Source organism: Andrena cerasifolii, chromosome 1 (genome assembly GCF_050908995.1).
Source record: "Andrena cerasifolii isolate SP2316 chromosome 1, iyAndCera1_principal, whole genome shotgun sequence".
Lineage (NCBI taxonomy): Eukaryota > Metazoa > Arthropoda > Insecta > Hymenoptera > Andrenidae > Andrena > Andrena cerasifolii.
This window is the reverse complement of record NC_135118.1, coordinates 20275043-20290533: the sequence shown is the minus strand read 5'-3', so window position 1 is coordinate 20290533 and position 15491 is coordinate 20275043. Positions and strand designations below refer to the sequence as shown.

Genomic DNA, 15491 nt, shown 5'->3' with positions numbered 1-15491 from the left:
TAGACTTATCATCCAATTTTGTGTCACACCACAGACGAGGCACAGACGAGGTATAGGACCTATACTTCGTCGATGGAATAAAGTAACCGCCCTCTCCTGGGTGAGGTAGTCGCGCAAGTCGCGTTCCACGCGTCATATATGGTCACACGTATATACATTTGTACGTGTCGCAGTACGATCAGAATATTCTGTCGAATATTGTGCGTTATTATAAACGTGCGTGCTGATTATTACGATTTAATGTCTCGACGATACAGGATCTGTCCAAAAATAGAGCTGCCAGTTAGTTCGTGAGATACAAGTTATGCAGTTTTTGTGTCAGTGTCGCTTGCGCGGAAATATGGTTATATTTAGTATATGACGGCTATAGTGTTTTGGAGCACGGAACACTGCCACTCCCCCGCTGCAGCGGCTATACGTTTTTCTTATTACATCTGATAATCGAATAAAAATGGAAGATATTTTTCAATGGTGTCGCGAGGGAAATGCCATGCAAGTGCGTGTGTGGCTGGATGACACTGAACATGACATGAATCAAGGGTAAATACAAGAAAATTCCTTCTTCGGAATAGAGCCACTTGAACTTGTACTTTCTCGTTTATTTAAATCTTTTTTTTAATCAATCGTTTGTGCCATTTTAACTTGTTAAAATTTTATGTTCTTCCTTGTCATTTATACTTGAATCTTTCCTATGTTTATCACCTATGTTGCTGTAAACATTAGATTTAGATGTTTGGTTTCGTTCCACCGTGCTTGATAATATTTTCTTTTCATCTTTAATTGTATGCATTTTATTATGTTTAATTTTAGTTATTAAAATCTTGGTGTTTTATTCCACTTATGATTTCATATTCTATGTATAGTGATGACCATGGGTTCAGTCCACTCCACTGGTGCTGCAAAGAGGGGCACTTAAAGTTGGCAGAGCTGTTAGTTAGTAGAGGAGCACGAATTAATGCCACCAATAGAGGAGATGATACTCCTCTGCACCTTGCCTCTGCTCACGAGCACAAGGAAATAGTTCAATTGGTAAAACAGATATAAAAGTCACGTTTAATATTATCCTCCAATAACAGGTTTACCTAAACGTTCTGTAATAATTAATCCCTTCTCAATTATAAAAGTATTATAACACTTAACGTAAATTTGTAGTTGCTTAGAAATCGGGCAGACGTGAACGTTACGAACGAGCATGGGAACACCGCTCTACACTACGCGTGCTTTTGGGGGAACCAGGCGGTCGCCGAGGAATTGGTGACTGCCGGTGCGCTTGTATCGATCGCGAACAAGGATGGCGATACTCCTTTGGATAAAGCGAGAGGTCATCTTGCCAAGAGATTGCACGGTACTTACTCAATTATCAAAAAAAAAGTCATTGTTACGTGTGCGCAAACATAGGCCATTATATTAAGCAACTTTGTTTCATCAGACTTGGCTGTACAGTATGGGCAGGACTTGAAGAAGATTCAGTTTAAGGATCAGAGTTGGCTGGGTTTGAAAACCAGAAGCCGTGAGTAACATTGTCCGACGTAGATTGTTTGATAATGGTTACACGCGACGGTTACTAACTTTAAATCATCTCGCGTAGGGGACGCAACATTGTCAAGGCACAAGGGAATCAATATGGTAGACTTATCGTTGCATACTCATTTAGCGAGTACACCAAGCGGCGAAACTTGGCGAGGACGCTGGCAGAACAATGACATAGTGGCAAAACTTTTGAACATACGCGAATGTACCGCGCGCGTTTCAAGAGACTTCAATGAAGAGTTCCCCAAGCTGAGGATCTTTTCGCATCCCAATGTTCTGCCCGTTCTGGGTTGCGTCAATCAGCCCCCGCAATTGGCTACCGTTTCACAATATATGGCGCGTGGAAGTTTGCACCGCCTCCTACACGGAGGTACAGGCGTAGTTGTCGATACAGCGCGTGCACTCATACTCGCTCTGGACGTTGCCAGAGCCATGGCATTCCTCCATGGACTCGAGAGACAAAACAGATGCAGATTCCATCTGAATAGCAAGCATATTATGGTAAATTTTTCATCTTAGTGGCGTTATTATTCATCGTACAGTTTCTATAATTAGTGCACCCTTAGATCGACGAAGATCTAACAGCGCGCGTGAATATGGCAGACACAAAATTCTCGTTTCAAGAGGTTGGTCGAATTTATGAACCAGCATGGATGTCACCGGAAGCTTTGAGCAAACGCCCGGCCGACATCAACCTGGAGGCCAGTGACATGTGGAGTTTCGCTGTTTTATTGTGGGAACTTGCTACCAGAGAAGTTCCATTTGCAGATCTCTCGCCGATGGAATGCGGCATGAAGGTCCGTGTGAAACTCCCTATCGGAAATGTAATACGGATTTACATGTTATCGATGGTGTATTTATTATAGATCGCGCTCGAAGACCTACGTGTTAGTATACCACCAGGAATCTCATCCCATCTCGCTAAACTTATCAGGATTTGTATGAACGAAGATCCGGGCAAACGTCCGTCGTTCGACATGGTTGTGCCGATACTCGACAAAATGAAACGTTAACGTTTGCTGCGATATTTCATTTACTTTTAAACTGCCAAATTATCCAGCGAAAATGTCATTCCGGAAGAAACACAATGGACCTAATTAGACAGCACTAACCGAAACGCTACAAATGTCCAACGCAGTGCCTCTATTAAAACGACTGAATTATATTTTTTATATAACCGTATTTGAAGAAACCACGTGCCTCCAAAAGCATCCACGACGTTGTATTTATATATATTTAGTGACAAGTTAATTGTTAGCCATTATTTATAAATGTACATCTGTACCGTTCACAATTATACTCACGTTTTCTAAAGGAATATTAACCTTTATCTAAGCATATTACAATCAGTTTATTTCTAGTTGTTCATTTTGTTTGTAATATTGTCATTTATTGGATGTTATAAATGTGGACACTTAACGTTGTCAGTTATTTTTGCGCTGTCTCGCGCACTAATTGTACTTTATTATGGTGAATATAATAGTAAAATGCAACAGCAGCCAATGTGTCCAGATATCCACTACATTTCCTTTTAAGAATTTCAGTCGATACGTGCTTTTTATCTACGAATGACATAAATAATTACAGTTCCGCGATATTAATATTCGAAAAGACAGCTTTTAAACGCTCGTCCTATATTACACATGCTGCGTCTCGTGACGTAACCTGTCGATATCAGGAATTGCCCACCTAAAACAAACATATGATCTGGATGCCGAGACAGTTCGCGCCAAGCGCTCAATCCCTCTGCAGTGTACAGCGGAGCGTAGTCAAGTTAGCGAGAGCGTGCATAACGATGAACAAGCCGATAGTTACAATAAAGCAGGGCAAAATACAGGGCGCCGTAGTTAAAAGTGTTCTGGGCCCTTCTTTCAATGCATTTTATGAGATACCTTTTGCGGCACCTCCCGTCGGGGATCTCCGATTTAAGGTAATCGATCACCTGGATCCGCTGGATCCATCAGACCCTCATTTGGAGATATCGTGTGAAATGTATTGTGATCTGATAAGACTTGGACATTCGGCTTTATCAATTGTGTGCGTAATATTATTTCAAATTACAGAGGAAGAATTCTGGAAATAGCAATTGTGTGTCTGATATAATGGAATAATAGTGTAATATGATCAGTTAATAGTTCGACCCGGATATTTTGGTTTAACGGAGTGTCGTGAAACTGGTGGCTCAGCCTGAGAGAGTTTGATTCTACGTGAAGATATAAATTGGGAAAATAGGAAAACATTTTTCGACTTGTGATTTTCAGGAGAAATGGCCTTGGAATATCTTTTTTTTTTTTAAGTATTGATAGATTGAAGCGGCGAATATGGTGCAACTGCAAATTGAATAAATTGCTGTGGAAAAATCAGTCGAAACTGTAGAATGGAAATCTCCGACGGGTTTTCAAACGCGACTTTCTGGAACACAAAGACAGAATATTTATCGCACAATTTCGATTCGTTTTTACACTAGGATTCATTTGATCTTTGCATTAGCACCATTTTCACTGTTGCAGTCTGCCAATTTCTAGTCCGATGTATGCGTAGCAGATAAGTTTTCGGAATCGATTTTTTCGCAAACGAAGTCCAGGCGAAAGAAATGTTTATATTTTCTTCGCGTAGAATCATCCCCATTCGTATTGTACCACCAGTTCGGCGATACCCTGTATAATGATACTATTTTCAAATTCTGGTGCAATGCCTGGGATGTCGTTCAGTTCTTCTAAATATGCGTCTTTTTTCTCATTTTTATAGTCGTGGCTAAAAAATCTGAAAGGGCACTTACGCGGACGTATCGCGACACGGTCTTTCGTTCTGCATCTCAAATGAATAATAATGAATTTTTTTACTACGAAAGTTACAATTGAGGGGTGTCCCTACCTTGACGGCCGGAAAAGAATGCGATACTTGGGATTTTTTTTAAAAGAAACCCTCAAATTTTATTAATTGAAAACTTTACCCCTATATTTGTACATATTTGGGCAACATTTTAATAGAAATTTAATTAAAAAACGGTACCTAAAGCTTTAAACGCGTTTTTCTCAAAACGATGTTTTTCCAATTGGTTAGCATGATATCTGAAATCAGCCGATTTACTTCAAACTTGGTATATATCTTCAGTAGATGTCCTATTCTCGCCGGTAATAAAACTAAGTCGGTTTTCGCAAAATTAGACTTTTGCGACTTAAAAAACCAGATAATTTTTTGCAGAAATCGATGTCTGATTTAGACGCTGCATTTTTTAAAAAAATTTTTAGTATTTCTCATTTAATCTAGTTCAGGCGATAGCAATACTCATACAGATTATACAAAATTTTAAATTTTCTATTGCGGACAACTACATCGGCTGATTTTATGCTAACAATGCGCATATGATTTTTGTGAGGCGTTCTATTTGAAGCACTATAACTCCGGATTTAACTACTATTTTTGCATAGAATTTTTTCTCCATATTCTCCAAAGATTGACAAATGAAGCCACAAAGCTGGAAGTAAATATATTTAATGGTTTAGTTTTAAAAAATTCCCAAAGTTCGCATCATTGTTCTTCCGTTAAGATAGGGAAACCTCATTAGTCAATTGACACACAATCGAATCGTAGGCAACAGTATTGCGAATCGGAAATGGAATTTTCGATTCAAATTGCTGATTCTCATTTTACATTTAAATGAAATTCATGACTCAAGGTGTAACACATTATCAGGGTCGCATTTATGCTTTTGGAGGTTGTCGGTGCAACATCGTTGCGAGCCCTCAAAAGAACAAGTCTATTTCAGTTAATCAAAGTTCATAAAATTTTTTCAAATATGGCCCATGTATATAAATATATGCGTGAACGTATTACGACAGAATGTAGGAATATCCCCCCGATATATTAAATAATGCGCAATATTCTTTACGAAGCAAGTTATAATTGTCTCAAATGCGGCCCTGCATGTTATAATTCAGACAGTATAAACAGCCATTAGAATTATCATGCACGAGAATAATAAGACCTTATCAGAGCGCGATCTTTGTTGCACTCTTATCTACAAAGATATACCATTCGCCGGGTAGGAATATAAATCACAGATATGAATGAGAAGCTATAGCACCTGATAGGAAGATCCGTTTTATTTCCACGGATAAAATAGGATCCGCAGCCGGTTGCACCGTGGAGCGGTGTCAAGGACGTCAGCGAGCCGCAATGTCACATGTGCGCTCAGCTAGAAGAAGTGCCGCCGAAAAGCATGATCGGCGAAGAGGATTGCCTTTACCTCAACGTTTACACCCCCGACCTTACCAAACCAAAGCCAGTTATGTTCTGGATCCATGGTGGTGCATTAATGGTAGGGACAGCGAGCCCCAATCTGAAAAAGCCTGATTACCTGATGACAAAGGACATCGTCCTCGTCAGCAGCAATTACCGCTTAGGCGCGTTCGGTTAGTTGCATATCTATCCTAAACGAGGCTCCCTCGCAAGAATGAGCTTTACCGGTACAGTGACGGGCGATTTATTGGAATTTCCAAGGTTTCTTAAATCTGGGTCACCGAGTCGCGCCCGGCAATCAAGGCCTGAAAGACGTGATCGCGGCCTTGGAGTGGGTCAAGGAGAACATCGCCAATTTCGGCGGAGATCCCGACAACGTGACGATATTTGGCGCAAGTGCCGGAGCAGTGATATGCAACGCCTTAATATTATCACCGCGTGCACAAGGTGAGACTTCCTTATCGTCGCTTCGTTTTAACGAGCAGATACGCGCGGAAAATCGAACGGTTCTGTCCCGCGAGGGTTTCTCAATATCCCCGAAATTATTCCTCACCCCAGGGCTCTTCCACAAGGCGATCATACAGAGCGGAATACTGGCGGCACCTTGGTCCCGGAACCAAAGTCGACCGGAGCGCTGCTTCAAGCTCGCCAAGCTGCTTGGGAACGATTCCACGGATCCCGAGGAAGTCGTGAGGTTTCTCCGAACGATATCCACCAAGGATATAGTCCAGGCGCAGTCTCAAATTCTCACGCCAGAGGCAAATGACTCTCCTTTAACACCATAGTAATTCACAGTGGCGGATTTAAGGAAAAACGCCCAGGTTGGCAAACGCTCTGGGACACCCTGCACACATAACCAGGGACCTGGAACGAAATGTCTTTTCGTTTCGGTTCGGCTCCGATAATAATAATTTCGTTTCAGTTAATATCGTTCCCGCTGAAAAATATTTCGTTTCCATCAGAACGAAAAACAAATTTTATTCCGAACCGGTTATTTCATTTATATAAAAACTCGGATAAACTTATTTCAACAATTTTATTGCCTTTGGTACTTATACTATAAAATATTATACGTTATAGTTATATATTGTAGAATATTATACGTCTTATGAAGAGAATTTAGAGTTTTGATGCTTTCGGTTGCAAGCCGTGCCCACGAGGGCAAGACTCCCAGCACCGCAGCCAGCCCTGTCAGGGTTCAGACCCCTTTCTTTACCGACACGAGACATGATGAAAATAAGGGTCGCGCTCAATTTAAATTTCGTAAGCTAAAGCGTACCGAACTTTATTAGTCGGAATTTTTATTTCGGTTATATCGTTTTCACTCCTGCAACGGGGTTAAGAATTTCGTTTGGTTTCTGTTGCTGTCCCGGAGAAATATTTCGTTCTTATCGTTTCTGTTCCGTTCCGGGTCCCTGTACATAACAGAATTAGAAATAAATTTACGCGCGTGTGGTAAGAAATTATGTGTCACGAAGAAATATAGTGTTTGCATAAAATCATAATATTTTTTTGGGGAAAGTGGGGCGGCCCCGGGGCCTTCCGGGCAGGGGCCCAGCCGGCAGCTGCCCATCGGCGGCCCGTTAAATCCGCCACTTGTAATGCAGCAGCCACTGTATAACGTAAACTGCGATCGTTTCTTCTTATCTGTGCGCAGGAGGTCGGATCCTACAACCTCCCCTTTGGGATCACTATGGACGACGTGGCGGACGACCCTGCGCTACCATTGCCGTTCGAACAATTAGTTTCCAAGGACATTCGTATTCCTGTCATAGTTGGCCACACGTCACACGAATGCATTATGTTTATTAGAGGTGACCTGTTTGACCACGCGTGTAACTTCGCATGGTTTAGCATTTGAAATGCGAAATTTTCTCTTTCCTGTATTAGATAAAAGCACGGCTGGACTGGGATTTGTAAATGAATATCTACCGGCGTACGTCAAATTGCTGGCGTCGTTGAAAAACTTAGGGCCGGACGAAACGAAGGTCCTGCTACAGGACGTGAAGGATTGGTACCTCCGGGGGCAGAAGTCCATCACCGTCGACACGCTGGAAGGCTTCATACGCTTCATGACTGATACTTTCTTCTCAATTCCCGCGAGGTTCTTTGTAGAGGATCGCGTGAAAAGGACGGACGCGCCCACTTACTTTTACCAATATTCCTACGTCGGCAAACAGAAAACGCACACGGATTTCTTGATACAGCGGCTGATCCAAGGTAAATCGTATCGTATAAACCTACCACCGTGCGATTAATTGCGACATAAGGGCGCCGCGGGCACGAACTCGACTGGTTCACAGAATTCACGAAATGAAAGTCAAATCATGCCACCGTGTACTGTAATTATTCGCCGACCCGGCTTTCCGCGTTACCATCAAACTGGCACTCTGATTCGCTGTCGTACGGGTCAGCTCGTAATTACGAGGCTATCGCATTGCACTGATGTAGACGGGAACATTTCAGGAGCGTCCCACGTCGACGATGTGTCCTACCTATTTTACCTGCCTGCTTTTAAAACGGACAATCCCGACCCACCGGCGGAGTGCACGAAAGACAGGCTCATGATCGAACGCCTGACTGGGATGTGGACCAATTTTGCTAGAACTGGGTAAACGATTAATACGATAAGGAGCATTCGAGTCTCGGTTCGAACGTTTGCACATCGGCTGTTGTTAACCGTTCCAGGAATCCCACTCCGTCCGTGGATACCGTTATTACCACCACTTGGATGCCCGCGACAGAGGATAAGCTTCATTGTTTAGACATCGGCGACGAGCTGGAGATGGTGGTGCCAACGCCGCACGTTTTATGTTAGACGAACTTCACCGTGAAATATATAGCGAAATATCGTGGCATGAAATAACGCAAGACGCTCGTCGGATCTGCGGATGCGACACTGGAGAGGGCACCTCGATTTTCTTTGCTATTCTTTTTTCCTCTGCTTCTTCTTTATTCAGGTGTTGCTTATATGATAATAATACGTGTAGTCGTTTTCTTTCGTTACCAAGAAAACTAAAATTGTGCGAAGGAGGTGAAATAATAAATACGATCATTATCATGCTATGTTTCTAAGGTATCACTGACAGCTATTTACACTGATCGTGCGGTCGAACGATATCTACCGTGTTTATCGCTTGGAGTACTGACATTGACGAATATAACTTTCTTTCTTTAGCGAAGTAACGGTAACATTTATTGCCGGGACGCATCTATATACGAGGTTTAACTGCCGCTATCGAACTTCGGCCGTGCTCCGTTACATTGCGCCGTAAAAAGTTCGTATGCAATTCGGATCGGTACGTAGAAAAAGAGAAAAGAGTAGGTTTAACGACGACGCAGTACGCGGCGATTAGAACGGGATTTTTATCGTAAGCATTTGTCTTTGAACAGTCTACAGCTCGCCGTTTGCAGACTACACAGGGACTGGTAAGAAATGTAATTAAATAGTTTATCCTCGCTTGCAACCGCTTAAACTAAAGGTCAACTCGTCGCTACAAAAATTTCCATTAAAATTATGTTACGGTTACTTGCTGAAACGCTCGCGTCTCTATCGCTCCGCAGAGACGTTGTTCTTAGTAATCCGTCTACGAGGAAAACAAGAGGCGATAGTTTCGTCGCGTGATACCGTGCCGTGTTTAGTCCACTGACCTTATGCCCTTGAATTTCGCTGAAGTACCGATTACTTGTTCCAAAACGCGAACGCTTTCTGTATCCTCTCGTTGTGGGGCTTCCCCGTCGCCACGGTGGCCGAGGGATACGCGCGTTGCGGATTTATCTGGCACGCGTTCGGAGAAGGCTGGGCTGCGGCTGCCTCTTTCTCGAACAACTTTGCGGTACGACTCACGTTTCCGGTAGGAACGAACTTACTCCGAATCCGGCCGATTAGCAGCCGTGGGTCCTCAATCTCGTCAGGGACTGCAAATAAGAGATAACCTTCAATATCAAAGTGTTACATCCACCATTCTATGGCGGATAGTTTGATCAGGCGTTAGGTGCGGGGCCCAAAGTACTCTATACATCATTTCATTTATATGAGTACGTATACCTCGGAAATTGTTTTTAGATTACGCAGTGTTCAAGAATAAAGTGACCAGACGTCCTGCATTTGAGCCCTTTGTCCCGCACTGAACAGTGTCCCGCAAAGTGTCCCGGATTGGACATGTAACCCTTTACATTTTTGCATTGGCATAAAGTTACTGTTTCCTCTACTTTTTTTGTTGTGAAAAAATATATATTTTTAATTTCGTTTCAATGTATCATCTTATAATCACAAGTATGTATTTTTAAATATATTGTAAGTGCTTTAATAAACTACGGAAAAGATCTCCTCATGCATCTGTTAACCCCCCCTTTTTTTTTTGCTTGCTTGCTTGCTTGCTTGTCACGCATTGGAACAGAAAATATCTGGTCACTTTATTCAAGAAGCAATACTAATAACAAATAACACGTGTATGCAGTTTGAGATATATATATATGTGCCGGTGATTATGAAAGTGGTATAAGATTGTTGCGTTTGGGCGGATTAAAACATATTTTTCCATTACTGAACAAAATGTTTCACAAGATATATGTATGCCTTCTAATGTCAAACTTATCTTTCACTGTAAAATTGCATGAGTGACTTGTACGAAAATGTGTCGCTTAAACGTTTCAATGTCTCCCAGATTCCAAAAGTGCTGGAACGAAGTTTTTCGATCTTCATAACTTAGAGGAAGCGCAGCATATTTGGAATAACGAAGCATCTAATAAACTACTGACGTTAATTAATTTGTAACACCGTAGACGATAGGGGCTAATGACCTGTTAACGAATGACATTTGTGGATGAACCGCCATTTCAACATTTTCGACTTAATCTGCAGAATAAGAAACCGCCAATCTGCTAAACTTTTTCAGCAAGTATTCAATCGTTCTGACCATGATTAAGGTACGTAAAAATTTTAGAGTTAAACACTTAATCTGTTGATTTGCGCGTTCCTTCTATGGTTGCGTATCAGTTTTGTGATAATTTCAGGAATAAAAAGTGTGACATGAAATTTTAGTTTTCAATGCCATGTTGCTATTTCGGAAAACCGAAGGGTGAAGGTACTTTGGAATGTTCCAAAGCTTAGCGATGCTTTTGTTCCACGCGTAACGGCTACTATATTGTAATTTTTTCAATCTGATTAGATCGTAAAGGAAATAATTTTATCATCTACGTGTTTCTTTTAAGTTTATAAAGTGAAGGTAAATTGGAATAGCGGTATTCAAAATTACCTGCACCTTAACGAAATCGATACTTCCTGTCATTTTTCATTTATACCAAAGTTTCAGCTACTTTTTGTTTTTTTATTATTACCGAGATTTTGAAATACAAAAGTTTATTAGCTTCCCTATGATATTATACACTTTTATTTGTTCCCACCCTCTGTCGTAATTTTTTGTTCGTCTTAAACAAACTGGTATTCCAAATATACTGCACTTCCTCTAATAAATTGAAACATTTTTCGAACTAACGCAATTTTTCTTTTCAAACACTTTGCCACTAACAACTTTACTATGTTTGGTGATGTATTTTCAGCATAATCAAGTACATGTCGCGTTTTCTCTCTTTTTTCTTTTCTTGACCCACATGTAAGGTTAATGCATAATACAAAATATGTATTATTTGAAATACCGTAAACTGGGGTGACTTTGCCCACTTTTTAACTTCAATAACTTTTTTTAGCACTCCTAGTGCATTCAATTTTTTTTTTGAAAAATACTATTATACTGTAGATGGCGTGTAGATTTAAATAGGGTTTGAAAAAAATTCATTACTTAAACGTACGCTTTTAAAATGCCAAAAAAGTGGTGGGCAAAGTTACCCGCTCAGTTGGGGTGTCTTGACGATTAAGACAGATCGTAAAGAAAATGAGAAGAGCCACATCTCACGAAATTAATGAAAAAATGGGGTATTCTTTCTGCAAAGCAAAGACAAAGCCATTTCTCACTAAGGAACACAAAAAGAAACGTTTAGAATGGTGTAAGAAGTATGCGCATTGGACTACAGAAGATTGGAGTAAAGTTGTTTTCAGCGCTGAATCGCGTGTATGCATCGGAGGAGGAGATGATGCAGGACACTTCGCGTGGAGAACACCAATTGAAAAATTTAGTGAAGATTGTTTGAATTTTAAAATAAAATATCCAAAGTCGTATATGGTCTGGAGCTGTATGACAGCTCAAGGAGCTGGACAAATATGCATTTTGTATAAAAATGTGAACTCTCAAGTATATATTCAAATATTAGAACACTTTTTAATACCGAGTTTAGATCAGTGGTTCGAGGATTCGGATGATTTTTATTTTCAACATGACAATGCAAGTTGTCATCGAAGCAAAATAGTTCAAAACTACCTTCAACAAAAAGGCTTTCGAACCATAAAATGGCCAGCGAATAGCCCAGATTTAAGTCCAATCGAAAATTTGTAGGCACTTTGGAAACAATTTATACGCGACAAAAAACCAAAAAATAAAAATGAACTTTTGGAAGCCATTAAGCTGTCATGGAAACAAATTTTGCCATCGCAGTGTGAAGACTTGATTACATCGATGCCAAAACGTATACAAGCTGTGATACGTGCACGTGGGAACGTCACAAAATACTAGGTAATATAAATATTAAATCAATTATTGTTAATTTCTTTGCAAATTCATAATGTTACACACTTTTTTCCAGAACATCGGTCCGTTCCATACTTATTTCCCAGACACATTTTGTTTCTTCCATATTTTGTATTATATAATAAACAAAATTCTTAATTATTTTTGGTGCTTTTACTTTAAAATAGACCAATTTAACATTACCACGCGTTTCATATATATACCGTTGCATATTATACATAAAAAATATTGGTGTTTCTCATTAATTTCGTATTTTTGCGTTTGGTTCCAAACTTATTGCCAGGGGTTGTATATAGTTACAATAGAATAAATGTTAAGGGGGTATTTTAAAGTGTGTTTATTAGACGATCTATTGACGTAGTATTTTTGTTAATACATAAATATTTGAAGGTTATACAGATTATTAAAGTCAAAATGATCGTTCGGGGCTGGTTGACTAATAACGTTAATAACGTTCAAATTGTTATTTTGTTATTCGGAAAGCGATTTTTATTTTTTGTTTAAATTTCATTATGTTATAAATACATTATAATTTATGTTTAAGTTGAAAACATGTTCAGTTTATTATTAAAAAATGAACGAAAGATAAGTAATGTTTTATAATGAAACCACTCTTGCGACATTGTGTTAGTTTATGACAATTGAGATAAGTTGCTAATAACATTTTCTTAACTGATTCTACCTATAGTCAACCTACCCCATACTGTAAGTCTACCAACCCCGATCATGGGGCTGGTTGACCAGCATGGAAGGTGTTAGAAAAATATTAAAATACCTTAATTGTTGTCACATTAAGTCAACTTCAATAATAGAATTAGATAGCCAAATGTGTGGCTTATTATATATACTAACCGGTTTAAAGAATTCCTCCACATAATTTATTAAAAATCAAACACTGAAAAACTGGCCTACCAGCCCCGGTCACCCCTATTTCACCCCACGCCGAAAACACGCTTTTTTCGTCCCCGGGTCGTCGCTAAGATTCGTCTCGTCGTAATTAAGTATGTTCGCTTTCGGGACGCCTTCCAACGTTTTCTCTAAGCTGCCAAAATATTTTACAACCGTCTCGACGCCAACAGCCGCTCTCGCGCGAGAAATATTTTGACACCTTCTTTCGGCAGTTCCGTTTTGTGTCTTCTCACTTTTTGAATTTAACAATATTTTTTTCCCGCCTCTGTCCCAGCATTGTGCAACAATTTTGTACGAGATTATAAGGTTTATTTCCTCTGCACCGCACAAAGTTTGGAGATCACAAAATTCACTTGGAAACAAAATTTGTGTACTTTTTTACTCTGACTGAAAAATTACCATATGCTTGAATTCGCTATTGTTTTTTTTGTTCGACCTTGGAGAAATTATTCCTATCGATTACAAAGCAACATATGTTCTAATTACTTCACAATAAAATAAAATAAAGTTTTTCCGAAAAGCGGACGATGTCACCCCGGCGAGCAAAGTCGCCTCAGTTTACGGTAATTTATTTCCTTCCTCCACTAATTACTTGCAGATAACAAAAAGAGTCACCACAATCGAAATGAACGTTAAGTGTCGCGACTCATTACGAAAGTGAGATTACCATGTCATTGCTTACTTCGCGGCTATTTTCCAACAATTATTTCATGATATTTAAATAAAAACCAATACAACATTTCAATTTTTGGGTTTTCTTTACTGACGCCACTTTTATGATCACTGGCACATATATATATATATATAGAATGGGTCCATTTGGACCCAGTATCCGTCATGCGAGGGTTAAACGTAATTAAAGTCGAAGGTGAACCTTGCGAAATTAATTGCTCTTACGATAGGCATTATTGAAACAAACTGCACATGGAACACACCTTCATGCCGATTAATCTCACGCGAAGCTTTAGTTACAGCACTCAAAGTAGCTACGTTCGCCGTATCTCGTGCGTTTTCTTCTATATCGGGAATCATTTCCAAAGTTCTGCGTCGCTGGAATTGTTCCGTCTCGGTCGATACGTTTCTTAAGTTACCATTATTGTTGTCGCTGTCTGCTTCCTCCTCAATGATGGACGAGATACCTAGCTCGTTCACGTGCTGCGAAGATGAGGACAGATTGGAGGCGCAGTCGCTGATTCCCGAGTCCCTGGAGTCGCCTCTGAACACTCGACGCGGCTTCTGCGAATTGGTGCGCGGCTCTTGATCGGACTTCTCTGTTGGTTCGGTACCACGGGCTTCCGTGACTTCTTCCTCGCCTTCGTTACGGGTTTCCTCGACGTTGGACACCGACTGTGTTTCGCGTAGGCTGGTGCCGCCTTCGGTCGTCGACTTTGAATGAATCTCGTCACGGAAACTGGAGAACCTCGATTCGTTACTCTGCCGGGATTCCACGGTGTCTTCGAAGTTATTGCTCAGGCTTCTCTTCTCGACGTTGATGCTTTTTATCATCGACTTGTCCTCCTGTATCACGATGCATTCTTCAACGTGGCATCGCGTGATGATCTCAATCCCCTCTTCGACCTTGCTCGTAGGAATTAACTGCCCCGTGTAAACTTCACTTTGGCCCTCGGTTTTCTCGACGGTGTCAGTTTCCCGAGTGCCTGCGGGTTCGCTTTCCCGAGAACACGATCTCGCATCACTCGCTGGGCGTTCATTCTTCAGAGACGCCGCGTCAAGGTCCGACGACGCGTGCGATCCTCTCTGAACAGAGGAGTCTAACGTTTCCTCTGGGAAGATGTTCACTTCTGTCTTGTAACGGAAGGAATACATGTTTCTCCCGCGACCGCTCGCTTCCGTTGGGCTCCTCTCGTTCCTGCACATCACGCTCTCCATGTGAGATTTCTCCTGATCGTCGTGGGACGACTTAGTATCGTTGGTCCCAGGAGATTCGCTGGGATTCGACAAGGGCTCCGAAGTGGACGAGGGTTCTGCTGTCGCTTCTGGATTTCGCCTGCTGTTCGCCGAAAGAATTGCCATCCTTCCCAGTGCACGAATGGCGTTTCCTGTTTTCTGTCGCGACAAACGAAAGCACACGCGCACGCACAACGGTCAAACACATGCTTAGATTAGTACCATTTGGGAGTTTAGCGTCCTGCTTGGTCTACAATG

General features: G+C 41.0%; 4 protein-coding genes across 8 annotated transcripts in view; 3 read left to right on the top strand and 1 right to left on the bottom strand.

The window, feature by feature from the left end:
- Nucleotides 1–15491, top strand: part of Vap33 (VAMP-associated protein 33kDa) — a 135457-nt gene that overhangs the window by 59952 nt on the left and 60014 nt on the right. The gene's annotated exons all lie outside the window — the stretch shown is intronic.
- Ilk (integrin linked kinase) lies at nt 92–2953 on the top strand. Its single transcript, XM_076829994.1, has 7 exons — nt 92–540; nt 864–1029; nt 1153–1345; nt 1430–1510; nt 1589–2031; nt 2097–2327; nt 2397–2953. The coding sequence occupies exons 1-7, from the start codon at nt 452–454 to the stop codon at nt 2541–2543; spliced, it is 1350 nt and encodes a 449-aa protein (XP_076686109.1). The 5' UTR covers nt 92–451; the 3' UTR covers nt 2544–2953.
- On the top strand, nt 3242–8836 carry LOC143378203 (esterase FE4). Its single transcript, XM_076829983.1, has 8 exons — nt 3242–3460; nt 5657–5945; nt 6034–6219; nt 6331–6530; nt 7430–7586; nt 7663–7992; nt 8239–8383; nt 8461–8836. Exons 1-8 carry the CDS (start codon nt 3242–3244, stop codon nt 8588–8590), a joined length of 1656 nt encoding a protein of 551 aa, XP_076686098.1. The 3' UTR covers nt 8591–8836.
- LOC143377971 (uncharacterized) overlaps nt 8715–15491 on the bottom strand; it is an 82527-nt gene continuing 75750 nt past the window's right edge. For 3 of the 5 annotated variants that reach the window (XM_076829865.1, XM_076829847.1, XM_076829856.1), the window contains 2 exons: nt 14261–15392; nt 8715–9690 (listed from right to left, as the gene is read on the bottom strand). In XM_076829865.1, coding sequence (XP_076685980.1) covers nt 9455–9690; nt 14261–15392 — 1368 coding nt within the window. In that variant the 3' untranslated portion in view covers nt 8715–9454. The remainder of the gene's footprint in view (nt 9691–14260; nt 15393–15491) is intronic. The other 2 variants (XM_076829873.1, XM_076829875.1) reach the window with 2 other exon arrangements.